The sequence below is a fragment of the Myotis myotis genome, unplaced genomic scaffold, assembly GCF_014108235.1.
Source record: "Myotis myotis isolate mMyoMyo1 unplaced genomic scaffold, mMyoMyo1.p scaffold_m19_p_4, whole genome shotgun sequence".
NCBI classification, from domain to species: domain Eukaryota; kingdom Metazoa; phylum Chordata; class Mammalia; order Chiroptera; family Vespertilionidae; genus Myotis; species Myotis myotis.
The window spans coordinates 10077189-10100376 of NW_023416346.1; the positions used below are offsets into that span (position 1 = coordinate 10077189).

Here is a 23188-nt window from a genome sequence, read left to right on the forward strand (position 1 = left end):
TCAAAACCACCCCACTGATGGTCATTGGTTACAGCAGCTCCGAGAGCCCAATACCTGCCCCTCTAATCAAAGATTATGAGCACACGCCTCCATTGTATGTCTATTTATGAACTTAGAGTTTATACAATGGTGACACTATGTTAGGAGGCCATGCTCATCAAACATACACTAAACTTAGACATTGAAAAGGAGGTAATAAACATACAAATTCTTAGAATCTCTAATACTGAGGTCTTCCTACACCTCCATAGCTCTTCTTACCCTCCTCTTAGGTGTGCACACTGCCCTTTGTAAACCAATGTGCTCCAAGACCCCTTCCTCCAGGCTACAGGGACTCTGGTGTGTTCAACAGCAAACATCCAGGTGCCTTCCAACCCTTCCATGAGGCTGGTGACATATTCTTGATCTCTTGTAAAGCAAGTGGCAGCGTGGGAAGGTTCAAGGGTTCAGGTTCTCATCTCTCCACATCCACTCTGCGTAAAGTGTGTTCACAGGCTACAAGACAGCTTTGGTCTCCCAGCAGTCATGTTGGCCCATTGTGGTTGGCAGGTGCCCGTTCTTCTCCAACTTTCCCGTCTTCTAGATATGACCACTTACAGGAATTGTCAGAACATGATGTCAGGACACACTTCTGTTAAATAATTTTCTCTTCTCTCTCCACCTCTTTCTCCCTGCCCCTTCCCACACTTCTTCTGAGAAAAATAAACATTTGTTTTACTTCTTCTTTCTAAGTGTCAGCGACCTAATGCTCCTATGCCATGGCATCCTTCTTCCCAAGGCTCCATGCACATGTTCCCTCACCCCAGAGATTTTAAGACTGTTGGAAGGCAAAACATTTCTTGACAATTCAATGACAAATACTTGCATATGTTATGGCACACTGGTACCTGGTTACTCAACACTGCTTCTGGAAATCACACAATCCCAAAGGAAGCAGATGGAGACACCATCTCTTAGCTTGAAAGGGTCAGGATGGGACGCTCCAGTCTTGCATATAATACAAGAGGAGAGGAAAGGGAGCCCTGAGGGGAACATGGTAGCTGATACACCAGTCTCCACCTTCTACTCTCATCTCCTGGAGAACCTAGTAGCCTCCTCATGGAGTGGTTCCAAGGGCCTTCATTTCCTGGGATTACACAGGGACATGTTGAAGAATCTTCCCTCTTGGGTAAAGAAGAGCAACCTTTCCACGGGATCCTGCCAAGATTCCCCACAGTTCTTCTGGCCCACTGCTGGCAAGGAAGGGAGGCCACTGACTGAGACAGTTCCAAGACTGGTGTGTACCTTGGCCAGTCAAAACTTGATGGGGAGAGTTGAGCCCGAATTCCTATGAATGGAATGTGGAATATATGCCCATTCCTCAGTGAGGGTCCTTGTTTCTACTTACTTTTCTATTTCTCATTGTAACAGTTAGACCCATTAAGCACTTAAAGCCAAATTTTGAAACAGAAAAAAGAAGGAAGATCTGACCCCAACACTGCCCAGACCCAACCCTCTGGCCCAAGGGCCAAGAGAACCATGACTGTCATTATGCCCCAGTCCGGTTTCTAAACTGGCAAGAGGAGAGCAGATTACAGGTACTTCATCCAAGTCATGTCCTGGAGAAGAGGCGGGGGAAGGCAGTATTTTAAGAGTCACAACCAACCACATGCAATGTGTGGTCGTTTTAGGATCCTAATTTGATCAAATGAATTGTGTAAATACATTTAGGAGGCCATTGGGGAAATGGAAATGTCATTAGGTAGTAGGTAGATGGTGGTCAGTCAGTCTTGGTCCCTTCCTCAGGTGTGATATTGTGCCGTGGGTATGGGAAAAGGGGTCCTTGTTTCTTACAGTGTACTTCTGGGTGAAATGAGTTGATGCCTACACTCTGCTTCACAGTACTCCAGGAAAAACATTCGCATAATGGGATGTACATGAAGCACAAACTGAAAAAGTTAATGATTGCTGAAGTTGATGACTCCTGAACTTAATGGGCACGCGGAATGCATTATACTATTCCTTCTGCTTTCATGTGTTTGAAATTTTCCATAATAATCAGAAAATGAAATGCTTCACTTACTACGGGTAACGTGGGGGCAAGAGACGAGGAATGGAAAAAAATAGTCACATTCATGGGAACAAAATAGCCAGTGCAATATGCAAATGGCTGTGAACTATCAGTCACATATTCATAGATGACCTGCCAATGGCCGATTCTGGCAGGCATAAGCCATCCTCAGTCAAATGGGGCTGGAAGTGATTCTGCAATTAAAACAGAGTCATTTACCCCCAGAAAGAATTTGGAAAGAAGGGGACATCTTCCCGATCTCTTCAACATGTGTTATTTCTTAAAAATCACTCCTTTTTGTTTTTGTTGAAGGAGATAGAAGCAAATGACGTGTACAGTAATATGCTCCACGGGTAAGAATATTGAGGGTGGTGTACTTGGAATCCTCTTGCCTGAAAGAGACGCGGTTCCAGGAATTAGCACTCTTCTCATATGTGAGGTTAGGAGAGAAAATCATTTCAGTGCAGAGAGGTTTCAGGGATCAGAAGCAAGGGCACATGTCTTAAAGTCATCACCATCTTCAAGGCAAAGGAATCTCTCACTCTTTAGGAACTTCTGCCTAGGGGCCCTCTGTGTCTGGGGATCCATGATCCTGGGACAGGAGGTGCCAGTCTTTTCGCTATGCCCGACCCAATATCTCACTTCTGATCACTGCTGCGCCACTGGTAGAACAGAATGCTACCTGACACAGGTTTCCAAAAGTGTGTGTGTGTGTGTGTGTGTGTGTGTGTGTGTGTGTGTGTGCGTGTGCGTGTGTGTGCGTGAGATGGGCCCCAACTGCAAAAGGGAGGGGAGAAGATGTCCCAGTCTACAGAACCTATATGTTAAAGACAAAAATAGAGAAACTCATGCAAAAAAAAGGTGCTATTATTTTCTATCTTTCATCAAATATATAACATAGGCAAAGCTCTGATTAAGGCACCAGCAAAGGTAGGCTAGGTCTCCCATCACCCTCGCTCCAAAGAGACAGGCAGAGGTTGAAAAGGTCAGTTACTCAGGAATCAGACCTCAGAAATTGGTGTCTACATTGGAGCATCACATAGGTGTTGGGAGTATAAATTTGTTTTGCATGATGTATGTGTGTGTGGGTGGACATGTAGGTGTCTGTGACCATGGGTGGGAGGAGAGTGTGGGTGAGCATGCATATGGGTGTGTGTGTATGGGGGGGTGTGTGTGAGCATGTGTGTAAGCACACACGTAGGTGTGGGGGGCAGGGGTGCATCGGTGTGCATGTGCGTACGGGTCAACAGAACACAATATCCTTTTTCTTGCCAAGGGATCTTAAAAGTCATGATCTGGCCTGAGCTTCAGCCCTGGGGCTGTATCTGTGACCAGCATCACGACTGCCATCACCGCCACTAAGGATCCATTCCACTTCCTGGGTCTACCGCAGCTGGGTGCTTCCCACTCACCACTGCTGATCATGCTCACCACCAGGTGACCCCAGCCGTCAAATCCGATTCCCAGCCAAGGAGAGTGACATCCATGGGCCCAATCCACACCCATTGGCCAGACACCAAAGCTGCTGCACCCAGGGCACCAGGACACAATGGCAGAGGGTGTCCTGGGTTCTCTGATGGGGCAGAGTGAGGAGGACCCGCAGCAGGGGATGCGTTGAGGTGGGTCACGTGAATTGTGAGGTGGGAAATCAGCAATTCTGTGGGATGACTCCCACGCTTGCGTTCCATAGCTGGGTCAGTCTGTTAGGAGCTGCTCCTTCAACAGCAGCTGAGCGGCCCAAGTGCAGGACAGGAAAGGGAAAGGGAGGAGGCCCCTCTTCCTCAGCCTCTCAAGTGAGGGAGGATGGTTTTCTCCTACTCACACAGAAGGGCTCCTGGGGCTTTGGGGGGTGGGGCCTCCGGGCAGGCTGACTGGCAGTGCTTCCTAAGGGAGATCATGCTTCCAGAGTTGGCCCCTGTGGGCCAGAAGCTGACCCCGAGTGTGGGAAGGGGAGAAGGGGGCTGGAATTCAGGCAGCTCTCTACTCCCGAAGCCCAGGAGGGTTCCTTTAAACCCTCAGGGCTGCTGTGGTCCTTCCTAATCCAGGTGGTCTGTGGCTTAGTGAAGCCATGTGTACAGAGTGCTCTGTGATTCTTTGCTGAAGGTCTGTTTTCTAAACGAATGATCAAATTAATTATCAATAAGTAAGCAAGCCGTGTTCATTATCGCTTTTAGATAATACAAAGTTACAAGGTTTAAATTCAGACATATATAAACCCCAAAACCCACACATAAATGCATGGGTAAGAAAGTATCTTCTAACTGTGAAAAAGGGAAAAGATAACATAGACACAGGATAACAACATGTGGAAACAAAGAAGGAGAAAAGATAGTTGGAGATTATGTCATCACCATAAATTCTCGTGGTTTGTATTGCAATACTCTTGTTTCCCTCATATATCCTGTGACTGTGCATGGCTTAGATGGCTAAGATCAGACAATAAATAGGACACCTTGCCCTGATTTTCTACTGCATTTTGATTTGTGATGTAGGCATATGATCCTCACCAAGATATGAAATATGGAATCACATTCGCTCTCACATTAAACAGATTGCAGGTTTGAAAATGACAGCATCAGATGGAATCAGACCTGACCCTGGAAATGCAGAGCATTTGACCTGTCTAGGTCTGAGGGCCTCTGATGGCACCTGGAAGGAGCCTCAAGTCTCAATCGCTGCAAACTGTGGTGGGGCTGGCAGGGGGAGGGGTCAAGACGATGGTCTAGGGTTGCACCTAACACTGGAGCCTCTTGCTCCCGCTCATACAGAACGGGGAGGCCCCTGCTCCGGGGTCCTCCAAATGGTTAAAGCCCGAGCTGCAATGGGCAAAACGCTCATGAGCAATGCACGGACCGACTGAGAGCTGATGAGACTGTGTGCAGGTTTCCGGAACACCCCCCCCCCCCCCAAAGGAGGCCCCGCATGGGAAGGAAACATGAGTGCACACGCATGCGAAGATGACATTCAAAGTACTTTGCAAATGGCAGGGTCTTTCACATCAACACAGGCATCCATCGGCATTGAAGTGAAAAATTCAGATATATTCCTGTCTGTCTCCTGTATACACTGTAGCATAACAGCCAATCTGTACTAAAGTGGGCAGACATTGCCTGACATGATTTCTAAACCCTTTTGCGGCTCTGTCCTAGAGGGAGGCTATTGAGGGCCAAACATTCATCCTGTTTTCATGATTTCAATGTCTAGTTTTGTGGAATGTTGTTTGCTGGTTATTCAAAGCAAGTTGGTAAACAAAGTTTACTGGGAAAACGCTTTTGAATATTTACTTTGTTGCTGTTTGTGCGCCAACCAGAGATAATTGGACGTGAAGACTTGTTGTCAAACCAAAACATTTGTGAAATTCCCTGACAGGTGGGCTGACTTCCTTCCTCCCTTTGCACTGGCTACATCTTTGCAAAACCAGGACATATTCGTGTGAGTATTTCCCCACTAACCCCTTTCTCTCAAGCAAAGACAAGAATGTTGGGTAAGCTATTTCAGGTGCTGTGCCTTCCAAGGCTCACATCTCAAGTAAAAATGGACAAAGAATTTTGGGTGAAACAGTTCAAGGATGACTGACCAAGTGCTTGGCTCAGGGCTATCCCGATCTTAGCACCAAAGGCCCTGTGTCCTGGGGAACCTCTTCCTGGGACATGAGGAGGCCTGGTTTCACAGATGGAGGCAGAGGTTGGGGAGGGGAGCACAGAACTCTTATGGCCGCTCCCAGGACAGGGGCTGAGAGCAACAGTGCTTGCTGTGCAAATGGATGCCCCATGGAGCACAGCCTGCCCTAGTTGCTGGGATGTTTGGTCCCCTGAGCAGTGATGTCGACAGGCGTGATTCGGGCTCACAGTGACGGGTCAGGCATTGTTGCATCACTCTGGGTGCTGTGACTGAGTGTGCACCTTAAGCATCTGTCATCCCGAGTGTGAACCCCCAGCCTGGCACTCATTCCACACGCAGGGAACAGCTTTGGAGCACAGTTCCAGGGGCTTGATCCTCTGATGGAGAGGCAGGTGTGTGCCGTGATGTGGTGCACGTGTATTCTTTGCAGCTTTGGGTGCAATGGCAAAGAGTGGAAAACAACCCAGCTTTCTACCTTAACAATGGAACTGGTTACAATGAGCCAGTTAGACATCTTATGCATCCATTCAAGTAGAAAGCAACTCTTTGAGTTCTTGCATAAAAAACTATAATTACCCCATTGCACTGTTTAAAAGAATGATTTGTCAAATTAATACTAGTATTGTATCTATTTAAGGTGTAGAACATGATGGGCTGATTTGCATATACATATTTAAATGAGTACTGCATTCAAACTAATGAACATGTCTCCTCAGTTACAGTGTGTGTGTGTGTGTGTGTGTATGTGTGTGTGTGTGTATGTGTGTGTGTGTGTGAGAGAGAGAGAGAGAGAGAGAGAGAGAGAGAGAGTCAGAGAGAGAGAGAGAGAGAGAGAGAGAGAGAGAGAGAGAGGAGAGCACCTGAAATCCACTCTCTCAGAAAATTTCCAGTGTTTCATACAGAGTTACTGAGTATGGTTACCAGGTCCATTACATGTACAGACTTATACATCCTACCCAATTGCAATTTCGTGTTGCAGAGCTGAAAACGGCTTTAGAAATCATATCAAAGTGTTCTGATGAGGGTTGCTTTCTGGGACATGATGTTTGCCTAAAAAACACTTTCAAGCACAATGTTTGTTATTGTAGCCATTTGTGACAAAAATATTCTGGACAACATCCATTTAGATTTGTTTTTCTGTAGAATAACTCTGTGAGGATAGCATGAAGCTTAATAAAAGTGGCTGTCTCTAGCAGGGAGACGTTGCAGTTTGCAGGAGAGGGAGGAAAACATTTCACCATATACAATTGTGTGTCCATTTTGAATTTCCTGCCAGTGCGTATTATCTACTTAAAATCTCAGTTTTGAAACCTGGTGCATAAAATAATGCACTGCTTTCTAGAATTAAATAATTGGGTGGCCCTACCCGGTTTGTCTCAGTGGCTAGAGGGTCCTCCTGCAGACTGAAGGGTCCCGGGTTCGATTCCGGTCCAGGGCACATGCCGAGGTTGCAGGCTCGATCCCCAGTAAGGGGCTCGTAGGAGGCAGTCTATTAATCAGGGGTTCTCAAACTTCGGCCCGCGGGCCACATGCAAATAAAAATATTCTATTTGTTCCTGTTTTGTTTTTTTATTTCAAAATAAGATATGTGCAGTGTGCATAGGAATTTGTTCATAGTTTTTTTTTAAACTATAGTCTGGCCCTCCAAAGGTCTGAGGGACAGTGAACTGGCCCCCTGTTTAAAAAGTTTGAGGACCCCTGCTATTCATGATTGTCTCTCAGCATTGATGTTTCTATCTCTCTCTCCCTCTCCCTTCCTCTCTAAAATCAATAAAAATATATATATTTTCCAAGGTTGGAAAACAAAGCTGGGCTGGTACCACGAGACAGGTCAAACCGGTAGTCAATGAGCACGGTGGATGTTTCTCAGATGTCACAGTAACAGGCTGTCCATTTAGCAGGGCCAGAGTGACATGTGATGGTTTCTGTGACAGTTATATCATTACTGTACGACGACCCACAGGTACTTGAGTATATACTTGCTGACATGTACATATTTCAGTATTTCATAACAAAGCAGGGTGAGCAGTGTGTGCTGTCTGCATCTCCACTCCACACTCCTGCCCTCTGTTGCGTCCCCAGGGAAACCTGCCTTTCAGTGTCTCCGCATAGTCAGACCTGGGGACCCTCCAGGGACGGCCCTCCCATCCTCACTCCTCCCTGCCTCAGTGTCTCCGCATAGTCAGACCTGGGGGACCCTCCAGGGACGGCCCTCCCATCCTCACTCCTCCCTGCCTCAGTGTCTCCGCATAGTCAGACCTGGGGGACCCTCCAGGGACGGCCCTCCCATCCTCACTCCTCCCTGCCTCAGTGTCTCCGCATAGTCAGACCTGAGGGACCCTCCAGGGACGGCCCTCCCATCCTCACTCCTCCCTGCCTCAGTGTCTCCGCATAGTCAGACCTGGGGGACCCTCCAGGGACGGCCCTCCCATCCTCACTCCTCCCTGCCTCAGTGTCTCTGCATAGTCAGACCTGGGGGACCCTCCAGGGACGGCCCTCCCATCCTCACTCCTCCCTGCCTCAGTGTCTCCACATAGTCAGACCTGGGGGACCCTCCAGGGATGGCCCTCCCATCCTCACTCCTCCCCTACCGCGACCTGCAGTCTGTTGGCTCCTTCCCTGAGTAAGGTTTCCTGACTCCCTCCTAGGAATACTCAGAAATTTACTCAGAATGCTGTGGAAATGTAGTGAACTGAGCACATGCCCCATGACACCCTACCGTACAAAGAGCTAAAGCAAATAAATGATAAGCAGAACATATCAACCGTTCTGGGAGCTCCAGGGCCAGCACCCCCAATTCTCATCTGTGAGGTCTGCGGTCAGTATGAAATGATCCCTCTGTTTTCCCATCTGGAAGGTGTGAATAACAATACCTACCTTGGCTCCCCAAGTGATAGAATACATTTGAATGGGTGGAGCAAGAAGAACACATCATATGCACTTAATGGATTGTAATACATTTGACCACTAAGGGCATTAGGAGGCAAGAGCAGCAGAAAATGGAATTCAGATAAGTCTGTGCAAATGGATGGGAAATAGACCTGTCTTTATTTTCAGCTACTTGTTTCCTAAATTGTGCATGTCCAATTATGAAGCTAGGCAAGAGATCACAGTAATATTAGTATTACATTGGTCCAGATTAGTATTACATTACATTGGCAATGTCACCAATAAAGATTTTCACCTCACATTACATTGTTCTACATTTCTCAAAGTATTGTTTATGCCAGTGATGGCGAACCTTTTGAGCTCGGCGTGTCAGCATTTTGAAAAACCCTAACTTAACTCTGGTGCCGTGTCACATATAGAAATTTTTTGATATTTGCAACCATAGTAAAACTAAGACTTATATTTTTGATATTTATTTTATATATTTAAATGCCACTTAACAAAGAAAAATCAACCCAAAAAATGAGTTGCGTGTCACTTCTGACACGCGTCATAGGTTCGCCATCACTGGTTATGCTCACTACTTTGAAACTGTGGTAGTTATTATGGCAATCACTAGATACTGTTATTTAATTTGTTAATATGTAAGTACATATGCTATGAAATAACAATATTTCAAAAATTAAGCCTTATTTCAGTATAATAAATGTTATAATCCTGTGCATTTAATTTTATGCATTTATTAAAAATAATATTATTAAAAATTATAAAAAAATAATATTATTATCTTAAGGGAGCCACAGGCTACCACTAGGTGCCAAAAGTTTGAGAATGACTGTTTTTAAAATACATTTAATTAATTTTTACAGAGAGGAAGGGAGAGGGATAGAGTTAGAAACATGGATGAGAGAAAAACATCCATCAGCTGCCTTATGCACGCCCCCTACTGGGGATGGAGCCGGCAACTAAGGTACATGCCCTTTGCCAGAACTGAACCCAGGACCCTTCACTCTGCAGGCCGACACTCTATGCACTGAGCCAAACTGGTGAGGGCAAGAATGACTATTTTTAAGTGGGATTCCATGGGGGAAGGGAAGGGATTGGGGTGCCATGATGGGTGTTTTCACATATGTTATAGACAGCAACACTATGGAGATTTCTGCGGTTGAGGCACTAGACACATGAAGAGCAAAAAGTGAAGCTGAGCCCTAGACGATCATGATTATTATTATTTTACCAAAAGTCCTTTGAAAACTCCAGAGGAAGAAAAACTACTGTCCCAAAAGGCACTGCAGTTGGATGACATCATCCCATCTTTGGAGTCTCCTGTACTGAGAGCTTGCTTGCATCTGGAGAAACTAAAAATTCTAGCCTGAAAACATTAGCCTTCCTTCTCTGATGGCAGTTAGAACCATGAGAGTGACAGTGGCCTTTCCAGTCAGCTGTGTGGCCCTTAGCTCACTTAGTGGCCAAGTAGCTGTGAACTGGAAACCTCATTGGGACTCCTTTTAAGTTGCCATGAGTTTATGGTAAGAACTGCTAACAGGTCAAACCAGCTCTTTTCTGACCGGGGGAACCTGAGTTCTAGAGATGACGCAAAGCTTGCTTAAAGTTACAAACACAGCTGCTAAGGACACAAAAGTATAAGAGAATTGCTCTCCTGGATCCCAGGTACTTGTTCCTGAAAATACATTCCTCTGAAGGAGACTAACTGTTATTACAACCTCTCAACCTATAGTCATTCTGGGCTATAGCACAGTTATGGTGGCTCTTCTCTCCAAGATCATGTTGATCTGTGCTTAGTCTGAAAATTCATATAGATTATTGACTCTCTTTGACCTCCTAAAATCACTGACATCCATTTTAGGAAGGCACCTACAAGATACCACTCTCAAGCCTGAGAAAACTGAAACCTAATTGTGAGGTTTAGAAAAATGGTGCAGCAGTATCCCGGAGAGATTCAATGTAATATTAAATGTCCTCACTGATAAGCATGAATACTCTTGGGATTGGACATGGAGGGCAACAAGTCCTGGAAGTAGCAGTTTCACTGCGGTTGTGCCCTTGGATGCTGGATCTGTTAAAGGGAATGAAAAATCTCCAGGGCTATGAACTCCCGGAGGACACAAATTGCTTTACTCTGCATTTCTCACAGCACAACCTAGTACGGTAGTACAGTTGAGATCCTTGTACATATGTGGACTGCACGCTCATCTACACGAACTGCTTGGGAGGGATAATCCGGTGAACTGAGCAATAACTTTGAGAGCTTCAGAAGAGAGGTGTTCTCTTGTCTTATTTTTTTAAGTATCACAGATTCTGCTATAGGCTGATTTTAAGTTGGGGATTGAGAAAGAGAGGTATAGAAGATAAAGCTGGCCACAAAGCTCCTTTACTTTGTCTATACTGCTTTAGTGTTCATAACAGGTTAGGATGATTGTCATTTTTGTGTAACTAAGGCTCAGAGGGGTTAGGGGCTTTATCTGAGCTCACACAGCTAGCAAGTGCCTGGAGCTCTCTTAGAGCCCTTGCTTACTCTCCCTCTCCCCACACTCCAGAATAACATTCCTCTCTCAACTCCCAGATATCGGACCCTGATGGGTCCCTGAGGGATTCCTGCCAGGGAGTTGCCATTCCTGAAACCCCTTTCCCCAACGAATTTTTCGTTCGGAGCGCGCGGGCCAGGAGCCAGGTGAGGCTAGAAGCTCCATTTCAGTTTTCTCTAGAATCCGTCACTGTGGTTACTCCCAATAGAATCTGTTTCAGGAAGAGGTTAGTCTGCGCGGGACAGCGTTGCCATTCATCACTGCGGGAGGGCAGAATCGGGGGCTAGGGGCCGCCCGACGAGAGGGGAGGGGCCAGGGGGCGGCCCCCTTGTGACCAGCCCTGAGGAGAGGTCAGGAGAGGAGGCTGGCTGAGGAGCGCCTGGACAGCAGCAGCTGCTGACGTTCTGAATCACGCGCCCTGGGGCCCAAGGTAACCCAGACCTTTAAACAAACAGCGGGGCTGGGGGCGCTGCGGGGCGGGGGCGGGAAGGGGCAGGGACTTTGAGGGCTGAGTACTGGAGATGGGGGTGGCCACGAACGCGTGGAGGGCGTGAGAAGGATTCCGGATTCTCAGAGGAATCCCTGGGAACTGAGGGTGCTGAAGCAAGAAGCGAGGTGTGAGAGCGCGAAGGAGCGTTGAGAGGGCGCAAGAGCGTGGCTGACCCTAAGACTGCGCCTGGAGGTGGGGGAGAAGGTGGAGCACAAGACAGCCCCAGAAGCATAGGTAAGGTGGGATCAGGGGGCCATTTTCTTCCCGAGCCCATTTTCCATAGGTGGCCCCTTTTCAGCCATTTTCAAGGTAAAATGTAGACACAAGTGTGTTTTAGGATCTAGGGAATGAACGTCAGAGGAAGCTGTACCAAAGTGAGGCTGCTCAAAGCGCAGTCCAGGCAGTCAGAGGGTGGCGCCTTTTTTTAAAGATTCCATCTCTTTCCACCCTAAAGCTCAGGCCGTACCCCCCCCCCCCAACTCAACCTTTCCCACCCTCCTTCTGCCTTCCCCCCACCCCCACCGCCACCCCAACCATCCCTCCTCAGCCCGGGCACCGTCCGATCGCCTTTGAAGCAGGTAACCGCCTCGGTGGCTCAGCACACTAGCTTGGGAACCTCTGAATAGAGGGGGTGGAGTCTGCAGCGGCCGCGGCTCCGCTCCGGGCCGGTGGGGGGGTCCCGGGGGCACTCATGGCCCGCCGCGGCCCGGAGCTGGCCCGATCGTTCTCAGCGATCGTCTCTGTCCTTCTCCAGCCGCAGCCCGATTCCGGACGCCTTTCTCCCCAGCCCGGCGCTGAGCTGATGGCCCAAGTTCGAGAAGCTTCCTTGCCCTCCGCCTCTTCGGTCCGCTGGAGCTCCGGAGGTAGGGGAGGAGCCTCACCCGTGGAGGCGGCCGTGAAGGCTGGGGAGATGGAGGAGGAGGAGGCGGCGGTGAGGGCGATGAAGGCGTGCGCAGGCCGGGAAGCTGCGGAGGTGAAGCTGCAGCCATTACCAGAGCGCCAGCCCGCGCCTGAGAACTTGCCTTGGCGGAGCAGCAGCCGCGGCGAGGAGACGGCGCTCCCTTCAGCCCCCCCGCGCTGGCTCAGCAGCTCCTCGCCCCTTAGCCCGCGCCGCAAGCCCCGCCTTCGGCCCCAGCCCTGGGCGCGCGCCCGAGGCCCGCCCGCGCTCCCGATCCCACCCCCGCCCCCGGTGCATCCTGCCCCGCAGCCTCCCAGACCCCGGCCCTGGCGCAGACCTAGCCGCAGATCCCGCCCGGCGGCGTCCAGGCCCCAGGTGCGGCAGAGCTGTCTCGGCGACTTAGGCAGCTCTGGGGATCGAGGTGGCTTTGGGGACTGGCTGCTGGAGGTGGAGTTTGATCAGGGTCCCACAGGCTGCTCTCACGTGGAGAGCTTTAAAGTAGCAAAGAACTGGCAGAAGAACCTCCGGTTGATCTACCAGCGTTTCGTGTGGAGTGGGACCCCAGAGACGAGGAAGCGTAAGGCAAAGTCGTGCATCTGTCATGTATGTAGCACCCATATGAACAGACTCCACTCTTGTCTCTCTTGTGTCTTTTTTGGGTGCTTTACTGAAAAACACATTCATAAACATGCAGAAACAAAAGAGCACAATTTAGCTGTCGACCTCTATCATGGGGTTATATACTGCTTTATGTGTAAGGACTATGTATATGACAAAGACATAGAACAGATTGCCAAAGAGACAAAAGAGAAACTTTTGAAGTTAATAACTTCCACCTCAACAGATGTTTCTCAGCAGCAGTGTGTGGAGTCAGGTGTTGAAGAGAAGCGATCAGGCTGTGAGTCAAAGGAACAGGAGCCAAAATTGGTGAAACCCAAGAAAAAGAGGAGAAAAAAGTCAGTCTATACTGTAGGCCTGAGAGGGCTAATCAATCTTGGGAACACCTGCTTTATGAATTGCATTGTCCAGGCACTTACCCATATTCCTCTACTGAAAGATTTCTTCCTCTCTGACAAGCACAAATGTATTATGACGAGCCCCAGCTTATGTCTTGTCTGTGAGATGTCTTCACTTTTTCACGCAATGTACTCTGGGAGCCGGACTCCTCACATTCCCTATAAGTTACTGCACCTGATATGGATTCATGCAGAACACTTAGCAGGGTACAGGCAGCAGGATGCCCATGAGTTCCTTATTGCGATATTAGATGTGCTGCATAGACACAGCAAAGATGATAGTGTTGGGCAAGAAGCCAATAACTTCAACTGCTGTAACTGCATTATAGACCAAATTTTTACAGGTGGCTTGCAGTCTGATGTCACATGTCAAACTTGCCATAGCGTCTCTACCACAATAGACCCGTGCTGGGACATCAGTTTGGACTTGCCTAGCTCTTGTGCTACATTCAATTCACAGAGTTCAGAGAGGGCTGACGGCGCAGTGAGTAGGAATGACCACATACCAGGCATCCCCTCACTCACAGACTGCCTACAGTGGTTTACAAGGCCAGAGCACTTAGGAAGCGGTGCCAAAATCAAATGTAGTAGTTGCCAAAGCTACCAGGAATCTACCAAACAGCTCACAATGAAGAAATTACCCATTGTGGCCTGTTTTCATCTGAAGCGGTTTGAACATTTAGGCAAACAGAGACGAAAGATTAATACTTTTATCTCCTTTCCCTTGGAGCTGGACATGACTCCATTTTTGGCCTCCACTAAAGAGAGCAGAATGAAAGATGGCCCACCACCACCAGACTGTGCGCCCAACGAGAATAAGTATTCCTTGTTTGCAGTGATTAATCACCATGGAACTTTGGAAAGTGGACACTACACCAGCTTCATCCGGCAACAAAAGGACCAGTGGTTCAGCTGTGATGATGCTGTCATCACCAAGGCTACCATTGAGGACTTACTCTACAGTGAAGGGTATTTACTGTTCTATCACAAACAGGGTCTAGAGAAAGACTAGTCTTATCAGGCCACTTACCAGAACAAAGTTAAAGAAATAGGCAAGGATCCTACCTGAAATGGAAGATGACAATGCCTATACAACAATAAGCACCTCTTGAAATATCACAAAAACCTCTTGGAAGGAACAGTGACAACAGCACCTATATGACAATTAGCACCTTGATGTAAAGAACGTATTTTACCACGGCCTGTGGGAAAAAATGAATACTAGCTGGTGACCATTCAGCCTTAAAGGGGAGGAGGGAGAAGTGGTGGAAAATGGTCACATAAAGCAGTTAAATGAAAAGAATGTTTTAGGTGGGGAGAGTGGGAATAGAAATGTTCTAGAACTACTATATGTCATTTATTTCTGTAAAATATACTGTGGGAAATCAGGGAGTATTCAGCAAAAAGCTTCACCATTGGTATTCCAGCTGTGGCTGACGAGATAGTTTTGGGGGAAAGGATATTTTAGAAGAGATTCTGAAAAGCTTTAAAAGAAAAACATTTTTTTATTTTAAAAGAAAAATGTTTTTAAATGTTGGAAGTTCTTAAGTTAGATGTTTTTAAATGTTTTAAAAACTAAAGTTTTTTATTTAAAACTTCAAAACTATTAAAATAAGGCTTAAAACATTTTCAAAGTTCTTAGTATAAAACAGGTAAAATGAATAAAACAAGGAAAAATATTAAAAATGGAAGTTTACCAAAAAAGTTAGTGAAAGAATCAGCTTTAAAATTAAAAAGTTAAAAAAGAACAAGACTTAATTTTTAAAAGAAATAAAATATTTTTTTTTAAATTGGAGCATAAAATATGTGTGTTAGAATCAAAGGCTAGCAAAATTCATGAAAATGCATTAAATAAATTTTCAAAAAGTGTAGGTTGAAATTTAAGTTTAGAGAAAAGTACAAAAGCAATGTTCAGAATTAGTCACGACAAAGATACAAAATTTTTAAATTGAAAAAAATCTAAAAAGGAAAATTAGAGAATAGAGATTTAAATGTATACAAAGAACTTTAGACAAGTTGAATTTAAAGAATTTAAAAACTATTTAATCAAGGGTAAAATTTTAAAACCTTTAAAAGTAGAATTTAAAGAAAAATTGAAAATGAAAAAATTAAATATGTTTAAATAGAAAAATCCTAAAATTAAAAGCTTAAAAGGTTGTGTTTTTTTTACAAAAATTTAAGCATATTAAAATACATACGGGTATGAAAGAAGTGGAGGAAACAGAAATAATTTGACAAAAAGGTTTGTAAATATATATTTTTTTTGAGTTTTATGTTACACAAATAGAATTTTGTAAAAAAAAAAAAAAATAGAGACTTTAATAATCATCATTTTACAATTCAGTTGTGAGATCACTGCAAGCCTCAACCCTAGCCCACCCTCTCTTTTCAGGTTCCATGTGCCATCTGATTTCCTGACGGAACTAGAGCTATTTCTTAGGCAGAATCAACAGCATCTGAAAAGATGAATATAGTAGGGACTCTCTCCCATTTAGAGCTGCATTCATACAAATTATTCCCTTCTGAAGGGGGCTTTTGACAATTTAGTGTCTTATGGATATTAGATCACAACTGTGAAGCTCTAGCCTTGATGTTTGAGACTGATGGCCATTGAGGGGTGACAGGGACCCATACCTTAGAACCTCCCACCTTCCTCTCTCCTTCCCTCTCCATGGAGAAACAAGACCTTTAAAATTCCACAGTAGAGCTAGGGTTTGTGCTTAACAGTTCTACTCATTCCTTACTCTCTTTTCCCTTCTTCCATCATTCATGCCTGGTTTCCTGAACCCCTCACTTACTTTACCTTACCTTCTACATCTCCGTGTCCCAGCCTGTAAGGGCTCCTTCCTTCACTGTTCACCTGGTGGCTTCTACTCCTTTGAGACTCATCAGTGACGTTTCTGGAGCCTTCCCTGAATGCTATAGGCAGGTATAAGTTGGAAAATTGTTTCTCCCTCACCTGTGTATCCCTTTCACAGTGCCTCCAAAGTACTTTGTCTGTACCTCAGTGATAGTACTTATTCTACTGTGATTCTACCGCAGCTTTGTGATTGTCTGCCCCTCTGCATCAAGCATTCTGAGAACAGGGGCCAAGCCTTATTCGTTTCTGTGTTAATAAATGGTTGTTGACTACGAAGATGAGTTCAGTTATTTGCTCTATTCGCCCTCTCAGTAATGTTTTCACCCATTCACGCATCAAGCCCTCATTAAGTGCTCAGTGCTATGAAAGTGGGATCGGTGTTGTATCTTACTCAAAGACAGTGTATCAAACGCTACTCAGCTTCAGGGGATGACTTAAGAAAGAAGATGCTCAGCAGGGAAATAGCCAGGCTGTGTGGAGGGAGTCTCGGGTACAATTCAAGGAAAAGAGCACAGATCTAAGAATTGGTGGTTATGAGATATTGGGAGGCAAGGGGGAGCAGCAACTAAAACACAGAGCTGGGCTCTCTGGTGTGTGTGTGTGTGTGTGTGTGTGTGTGTGTGTGTGTGTGTGTGTGAACAGTGTCTCTTACAACAGTGTATCACACCTCTCCATGGTGTATCACATTAGTTTACCTTCCCAGAAGACAGTGTACATCACCATTTCATAGTGTTTTATAGTACATGTTTTATAGTATCATGACTATGCAACAGAGGAGTGATGAGTGGTGGCTGTGTTTCGTGGAGAGCTATAGTTTGTCTGCTTAGCACTCTAGCCCTTTTCCTATTCTTTGTGGTTCCAGCTGGGCCATCAGTCACTTTGCCTTGCTCCTCACAGGCCTCCCCAGAGTTGGGCATATCACTCATGCTAGGCGAGATTAGAGTTCTCAATTCCCCCACTCCACCACCCACACACCTCCAACAAGAGTGATTCTTCTGAGGATGGCCATAGGACCCAACAGGATCCTGTGCAATCAGAGTCCATTGCTAAATTGAGTATATCTAGACACTGGGAGAAAGAAGTGCCTTGCTCCCTACCTTTGCTCCCCACTCCACAACCTATGCTGGAGTCTCTAGGCTAGGATGGCATGAATCTGGGACTTTGATAGGGCGATACCATACTATGAGGAGAAAAATAGAATCACATCCTAATTGATCTGTTTTCAGAATGGTCTACTTAAAAGGAGATACACTTTTATTCTATTTGCAAGCTTATCTTTTAAAGCTCCTTGCCACACCTCTGATAGAAAATTAAACTGACTGGCCTGCAATTTCTACTTCTCTGTGATGGGGGAGGTGTGGTGAGGCAGGCCCAGACAAGAGGAGATGATGACTTTGGAGCACCAGGCAGACTTGAACTGAAATCACATCCCAGACCCACCACTTACTAACAGGTGACATTGGACCAGTCACAAAACCTTGTGCACAGGCCTCCCAGGGCTGTTGGGAGGTCTAAATGCAAAAGTGTTTGCAAGGCATTTAGTACAGAGCAGGGCATATGGTTGGAACTAAAGAGGTCATCTGTTTCTCCCCGCTTTTCAGTGTCTAAACATTCCCTTTGTTCCCCAGGTATCCTTAGGATATGATAACTGTTAGATCTCTGGAAACCCATTTTCCTACAGACCACAAGGGCATCACCCAAGTAGATATCTTTCTATAAATCCTCCTCAGTCAGGTTCCTCCTTACCTCACCGAGTTTTTCTCCTCCTGTGCTATAGGCACCTCATTGGGGTCTGTCTTAATATTGGCTCTACTTGACAAACAAGGGATATGAGCCACAGAGAATTCAAATGTATTTTCTCAAGTCACACAGTAATTAAGATAGAACTGTGGCATAAAGTACTAGCCCAGGTCCCTAACCACCAGGTTTGACTGCAACCCAAGAACTCATTTGATTCCTCTGATTTTACTGGAATAATATCCAGGTAATGCTCACCTCTGAGTCCACCAAATTTATGGACTTATAGAATCTGAGAATTGGGCAAATCCCTACAGAGCCTTTCTCCTTCAGATTTTTCACTGCTTTAAGGATACAATGGCCCACGGAGAGATGAAATTATGTGCTCAAGGTCACACGGGGATCAGTGGCAGAGCCAGGAGCACAACACAGGTCCTGGGATTCTCTTATTCCATGCCAAACCTTCTTACTGCCAAGTTTGTCTGTAAATATTTTATCTCCATTGCCTGTCGTATCTCAGAATCTGTATCCTTCTAGGCTGGGTCTGGATTCCCAAGGACAACAAAGCCCAGAGACAATAGTAAGTACATGGCTCTGACTGTTGCCAACAGAATTCTTTACAGAGATAAAGATGTAATAAGGGCACTGGAAGCACACTGATACTTCTGGTCTCCGGGCAGCAGCAGGCAACAGAGAAGTTATGGCCGGGCCTGACAATAAGTGAAGCTCTATGATTGGACAGGATGATGGAAAGGTGATTGAGGAATTCTCGACAGTGGCCCTTTTTAGGACATAGGAAATCTGATCTTTTACCAACTTTTGTTAACACTGGGTCTTGGTTCTTCCTCCATAATGAGATGCAGCTTTGGGGGGCAGATGTTTTTCTTATAGGGCTCTTGTATGCTAGTCATATGGGGACACCTTCCAGCTCATCCCCACACTGAGCGTCCAGGCCTTGAAATAATTATATTTAGCCCCAAGCCTGGATAATTATATTTAGCCCCACCATGGTGAAGAATTGCATCAGTGCCTGGTTCAAACAAGAAGCTTCTTTGTAGAAAAGGTTTGTTTGGCTGGAAAAAACTGAGGACAAAAGTCTCTGAAATGGAGTCAAGGGTCTCATCTGTATGTTTACCTGTCTCCCCATTACCGGGGCATCTTGGTCCTCATAATATAGGGCATATTACAACTGCCTGGGAGTACAGAGACAGGTGTTCTTGTGCACGTTATACATCATCTTCGACTCATTTGGCCCAAGTAAGAAAAGAGGTGCTTTGTTTTGATTGTCCCCAAAGGATTTTGCAAGCTTTAAAACTGTATGAACTATTAGCAGTTCTTACCTATAAACTCATGGCAACTTAGCAAGAACCTTAGAAAGCAAGAAAAGAAAATACAGCATGTTGATCATAGTTTAAAATATCAAGTTGTCTTCTATTTTAATGTGCTGCACAAGGTTTCTGACCTTGATCATTTCAACCAGTTACTGTATAATAGATAATTGTTATGTCCTACTTTTTGTCATTGTAATCAATGCTGCAAAGAATACCCTTGCATATATTATTTCACACATCTATGTATTTATCAAATACCTGGAAATTTATTCAGAAGCTGTTCCCTGTGTGTCTACTGAGTGCCAGGCTGAGACAAACCTACTCCCTGCCACCAAGGAGCTCACACTTCAGCAGGGGAGATAGATATATCACCAGACAGTGAAGGCCAGGAAAGGAGAAGGCTAGTGTGGGGGAAGATGGGGTAGAGCAGGGAACAGACATTAATCACAAGAATTAGAGTGAGGCTGAATAAATAATCTCTAATGTGAGGTCAAGGACCTGTTCTTTCTGAGTCATCTTTACTCCTTGGTGCCTGGTCCCTGGCACGGGGTTTACCATAACAGGAGGCTCAGTGACAATTGACGAAAGGAGTGACTAGTCCTTCAGTTTCAACACTGAGATTAGATGTTGATCCCAACATCTCTCCTGATTTGCTGTGTGAATGTGGGCAAATCATGTCCCTTTCTGGTCCTTTCTTCTTTCATCAGTTATATGGGAGTCACTTGGTTGTTAAGACCACAGCCTGTGGATTCTAACATGGGTTTTCATCCTGACTATCCACCACTGGCTGTGTAACCTTCATCAGATTACTTAAACACACTGTCTTAAATTCCTCAACTATAAAACAAGGCCAATGGTAACAGTAGCACCTCACTTTTACAGTTGTGGAGACATGTCAATAGATAAAAGTAGCAAGTGCTTAGCACAGAGCCTGCTACATAGTAAAGGCTAAATATCTGTGAACCCTGTGCTTCTTTCTAAACATAAACATATTTTCACCCTGACTGGTTTGGCTCAGTGGATAGAGCATTGGCCTGCGGACTGAAGGGTCCCAGGTTCGATTCCAGTCAAGGGCATGTACCTTGGTTGTGGGCACATCCCCAGTAGGGGGTGTGCAGGAGGCAGCTGATCGATGTTTCGAACTCTCTATCCCTCTCCCTTCCTCTCTATAAAAAAATCAATAAAATATATATTTTTTTAAAAATAAACATAAACATATTTTCAACTCGAGGCTTTTGTGCTCATTACTCTACCTGGACCAGTTTTCCCCCATAGTTTGCCTTTTCTTCATTCAGATTTCTATTTAAATGCTGCATAGACAGCCCTATCCTAACCAGCTATCTAAGGTAGCAAAAACTTGTCAATCTATTTTCCTTTTCCAGGCATGTTTTCTTTATCCCTCTTATTTTTACTACCCACTTTATAATATGCTAGAGGCCTAGTGCATGAAAATTCGTGCACTGGGGTGGGGGGGGGGTCCCTCAGCCCAACCTGCCCCTTCTCACAGTCCAGGAGCCCCCGCTGTTGCTGCCGGCCAGCCACCATGGTTGCCTGCCCTCAGCCCTTGCAGCCGCTGCAGCTTTGTCTGGAAGGACGTCTGGAAGGACGTCGGCAGTCCAGTCTAATTAGCTTATTATGCTTTTATTATTATAGACATTTACACCATGTCTCCTTCAATAATGTCAAAGTGGCTGGAGGGGGGTTTTCTTTCTTTCTTTTTTTTCCCTCTCCCAACTCTTTTATCAATGAGGAAACTGAAGACTAAAGAAGTTTCATGAGTTGTTTAAGGCCAATAGGACAGGCCTCAATGAAAGGTCTCTTCATTACTGGTAGTAAATTATCGTCCATATTGATGGCTTTGAGCTTGGAGGTCATGTGCTCTTTTTCCTGCCCATTGTAGGAATTCCTGACTACAGTAGTAGTGATGTCAACAGGTGCTGCTTATGAGCCTGGCACAGTAACTCACTATTTGTTAACAACCTATTCAATTTTAAATTAAAGAGTGCCTTTTTCTCTACTGAACCCGGTACAACCTTATAATCATATTTATTGTTCTTTACACCAGAGACTTCCTTTAGTGACCCTCTTGTCCCGAGGCTTTATCTACATCTGTAAATTCAGGGCTCTCAAATTTGCAGCCCCAGACCAACCTTCTTCTCTGAACTCTAGACTCATATACTGCCTGCTGGATATTTCTCTTTGAATGTCTAATAAGCCTCTCAGATTTTTATTTATTAATTTATTATTATTGCTGCAAAAAGCGTTATTGTTTCCATTTGGTCCAATGCATGGGAGAGGGCTCCAGGGTGGTTAAAAGGATACCCAGTGGTTTCAGGGAGAAGCTCAGGCAAAAGCCAGACACTAAGGCAGTGATGGTGAACCTTTTGAGCTCGGCATGTCAGCATTTTGAAAAACTAACTTAACTCTGGTGCCGTGTCACATATAGAAATTTTTTGATATTTGCAACCATAGTAAAACAAAGACTTATATTTTTGATATTTATTTTCTATATTTAAATGCCATTTAACAAAGAAAAATCAACCAAAAAAATGAGTTTGCGTGTCACCTCTGACACGCGTGTCATAGGTTTGCCATCACTGCACTAAAGGAATGCAGAGGGGCATCTCAAAGGCCTCTGAGCTCCAAAGGCTCCTAGTCGTGCTTGAGGATGAGCCTTTGAAAGAGATACTCACCCAGCCCAGCCTCGGAGCCAGCCAGCCTGCGGAGGTGAGCCAGGTGTGGCCTATCTTCTTGATGAGTTTCATCTGCTCACCCCAGAAGTGGTTCTCCAGGAGGTCGCAGAGATGAGGGCCTGCACAGGCAGAAACCAGGGCCTGCAGCTCCAAAAGGGCCTGGTTCAGGTTATTCTCCAAGGCCAGGGCGGCTTCCATGGCCCTGAGTTTTGCCCACTCATCCTGGGAGGCTCAGCACGTCCTGGAAGAGAATGCGGCCACCGCGCTGGTTTTGCATCTTTAAGAGACGCTCGGAGCCCTCGTGCTTCTTCTCCACCAACTTGTGGAAGAAATGGCTCATGCCTTCGAGAGCCACATCATCAGGGTGGGAAAAGAAGCCCAGAGAGAGGTAGGTGTGGGAGTCCCAAAGATGCAGGCTGGCCAGGCGGTTGACCACAGCGTCCACCTCGGTGGAAGCATTCTGACAAATCTGGGAGCTCATGGTTGTTCAACAATAAGGAGTTAAGTAGGAAAAAATCAAAATGGTGTTGCCTAGTCTCTGAGTTGGTGGTGACTGGATAAAATGCTAGAGAGTGGTCGAAGGCTGGAAAAAGGGACGTCCCTGGGTCTGGAGGTAACCTGGAGGCTTTGCACTTCTAAAAAACAGTGGAGATGGGCAATCTGCCATTTCTGTGAATGCTTTGCATAGCTTGGCATCACAAGGTAATAAAGAAAATAGCAATAACAGTTGCTACTATTTGCTGCATACTTACCATAGGCCAGGCACTTTGCTTGGCACTGTACAAAATCTCATTTAATCTGCACACCTTCACATAGTAGATGTTACTGCAGAGTGGATATTAGTAGGTGCAGTGGGTGCCTTATCCTGATCCCCTTTGCTGGATGGGGTGGAGAGGGGTTTACTTCATGCTCACTGCTATATTCGTGGTGCCTACAAGAAAGCCTGACACATATTAAATCATCTGTTGACTAAATACAAAGACAGTTTAATGAGGTGGTTACTATTCACGTCCCCATTTTACAGATGAGGTGAAGACATTTGCCCAATCTCACACAG

At 45.7% G+C, this 23188-nt stretch overlaps 1 protein-coding gene and 1 pseudogene across 2 annotated transcripts; one reads left to right on the top strand and one right to left on the bottom strand.

Annotated features, from left to right (window-relative positions):
• Positions 1-11620: 11620 nt before the first annotated feature.
• USP51 (ubiquitin specific peptidase 51) lies at positions 11621-15090 on the top strand. 2 transcript variants are annotated; one of them, XM_036303920.1, is made up of 2 exons: positions 11621-11830; positions 12351-15090. In XM_036303920.1, the coding sequence occupies exon 2, from the start codon at positions 12399-12401 to the stop codon at positions 14520-14522; it is 2124 nt and encodes a 707-aa protein (XP_036159813.1). In that variant the 5' UTR covers positions 11621-11830; positions 12351-12398; the 3' UTR covers positions 14523-15090. The 2 variants fall into 2 exon arrangements, with proteins under 2 accessions (XP_036159813.1, XP_036159812.1); XM_036303919.1 differs by lacking the exon at positions 11621-11830 and having other exon boundaries at positions 12158-15090.
• A 7000-nt stretch (positions 15091-22090) lies between these two features.
• Positions 22091-22612, bottom strand: LOC118654694 (annotated as a pseudogene).
• Between the last annotated feature and the right edge of the window lie 576 nt (positions 22613-23188).

Excerpts from the sequence above, each read along its gene's own strand:
- USP51 (XM_036303919.1), top strand. The coding sequence starts at position 12,288 with ATGGCCCGCCGCGGCCCGGAGCTGGCCCGATCGTTCTCAGCGATCGTC.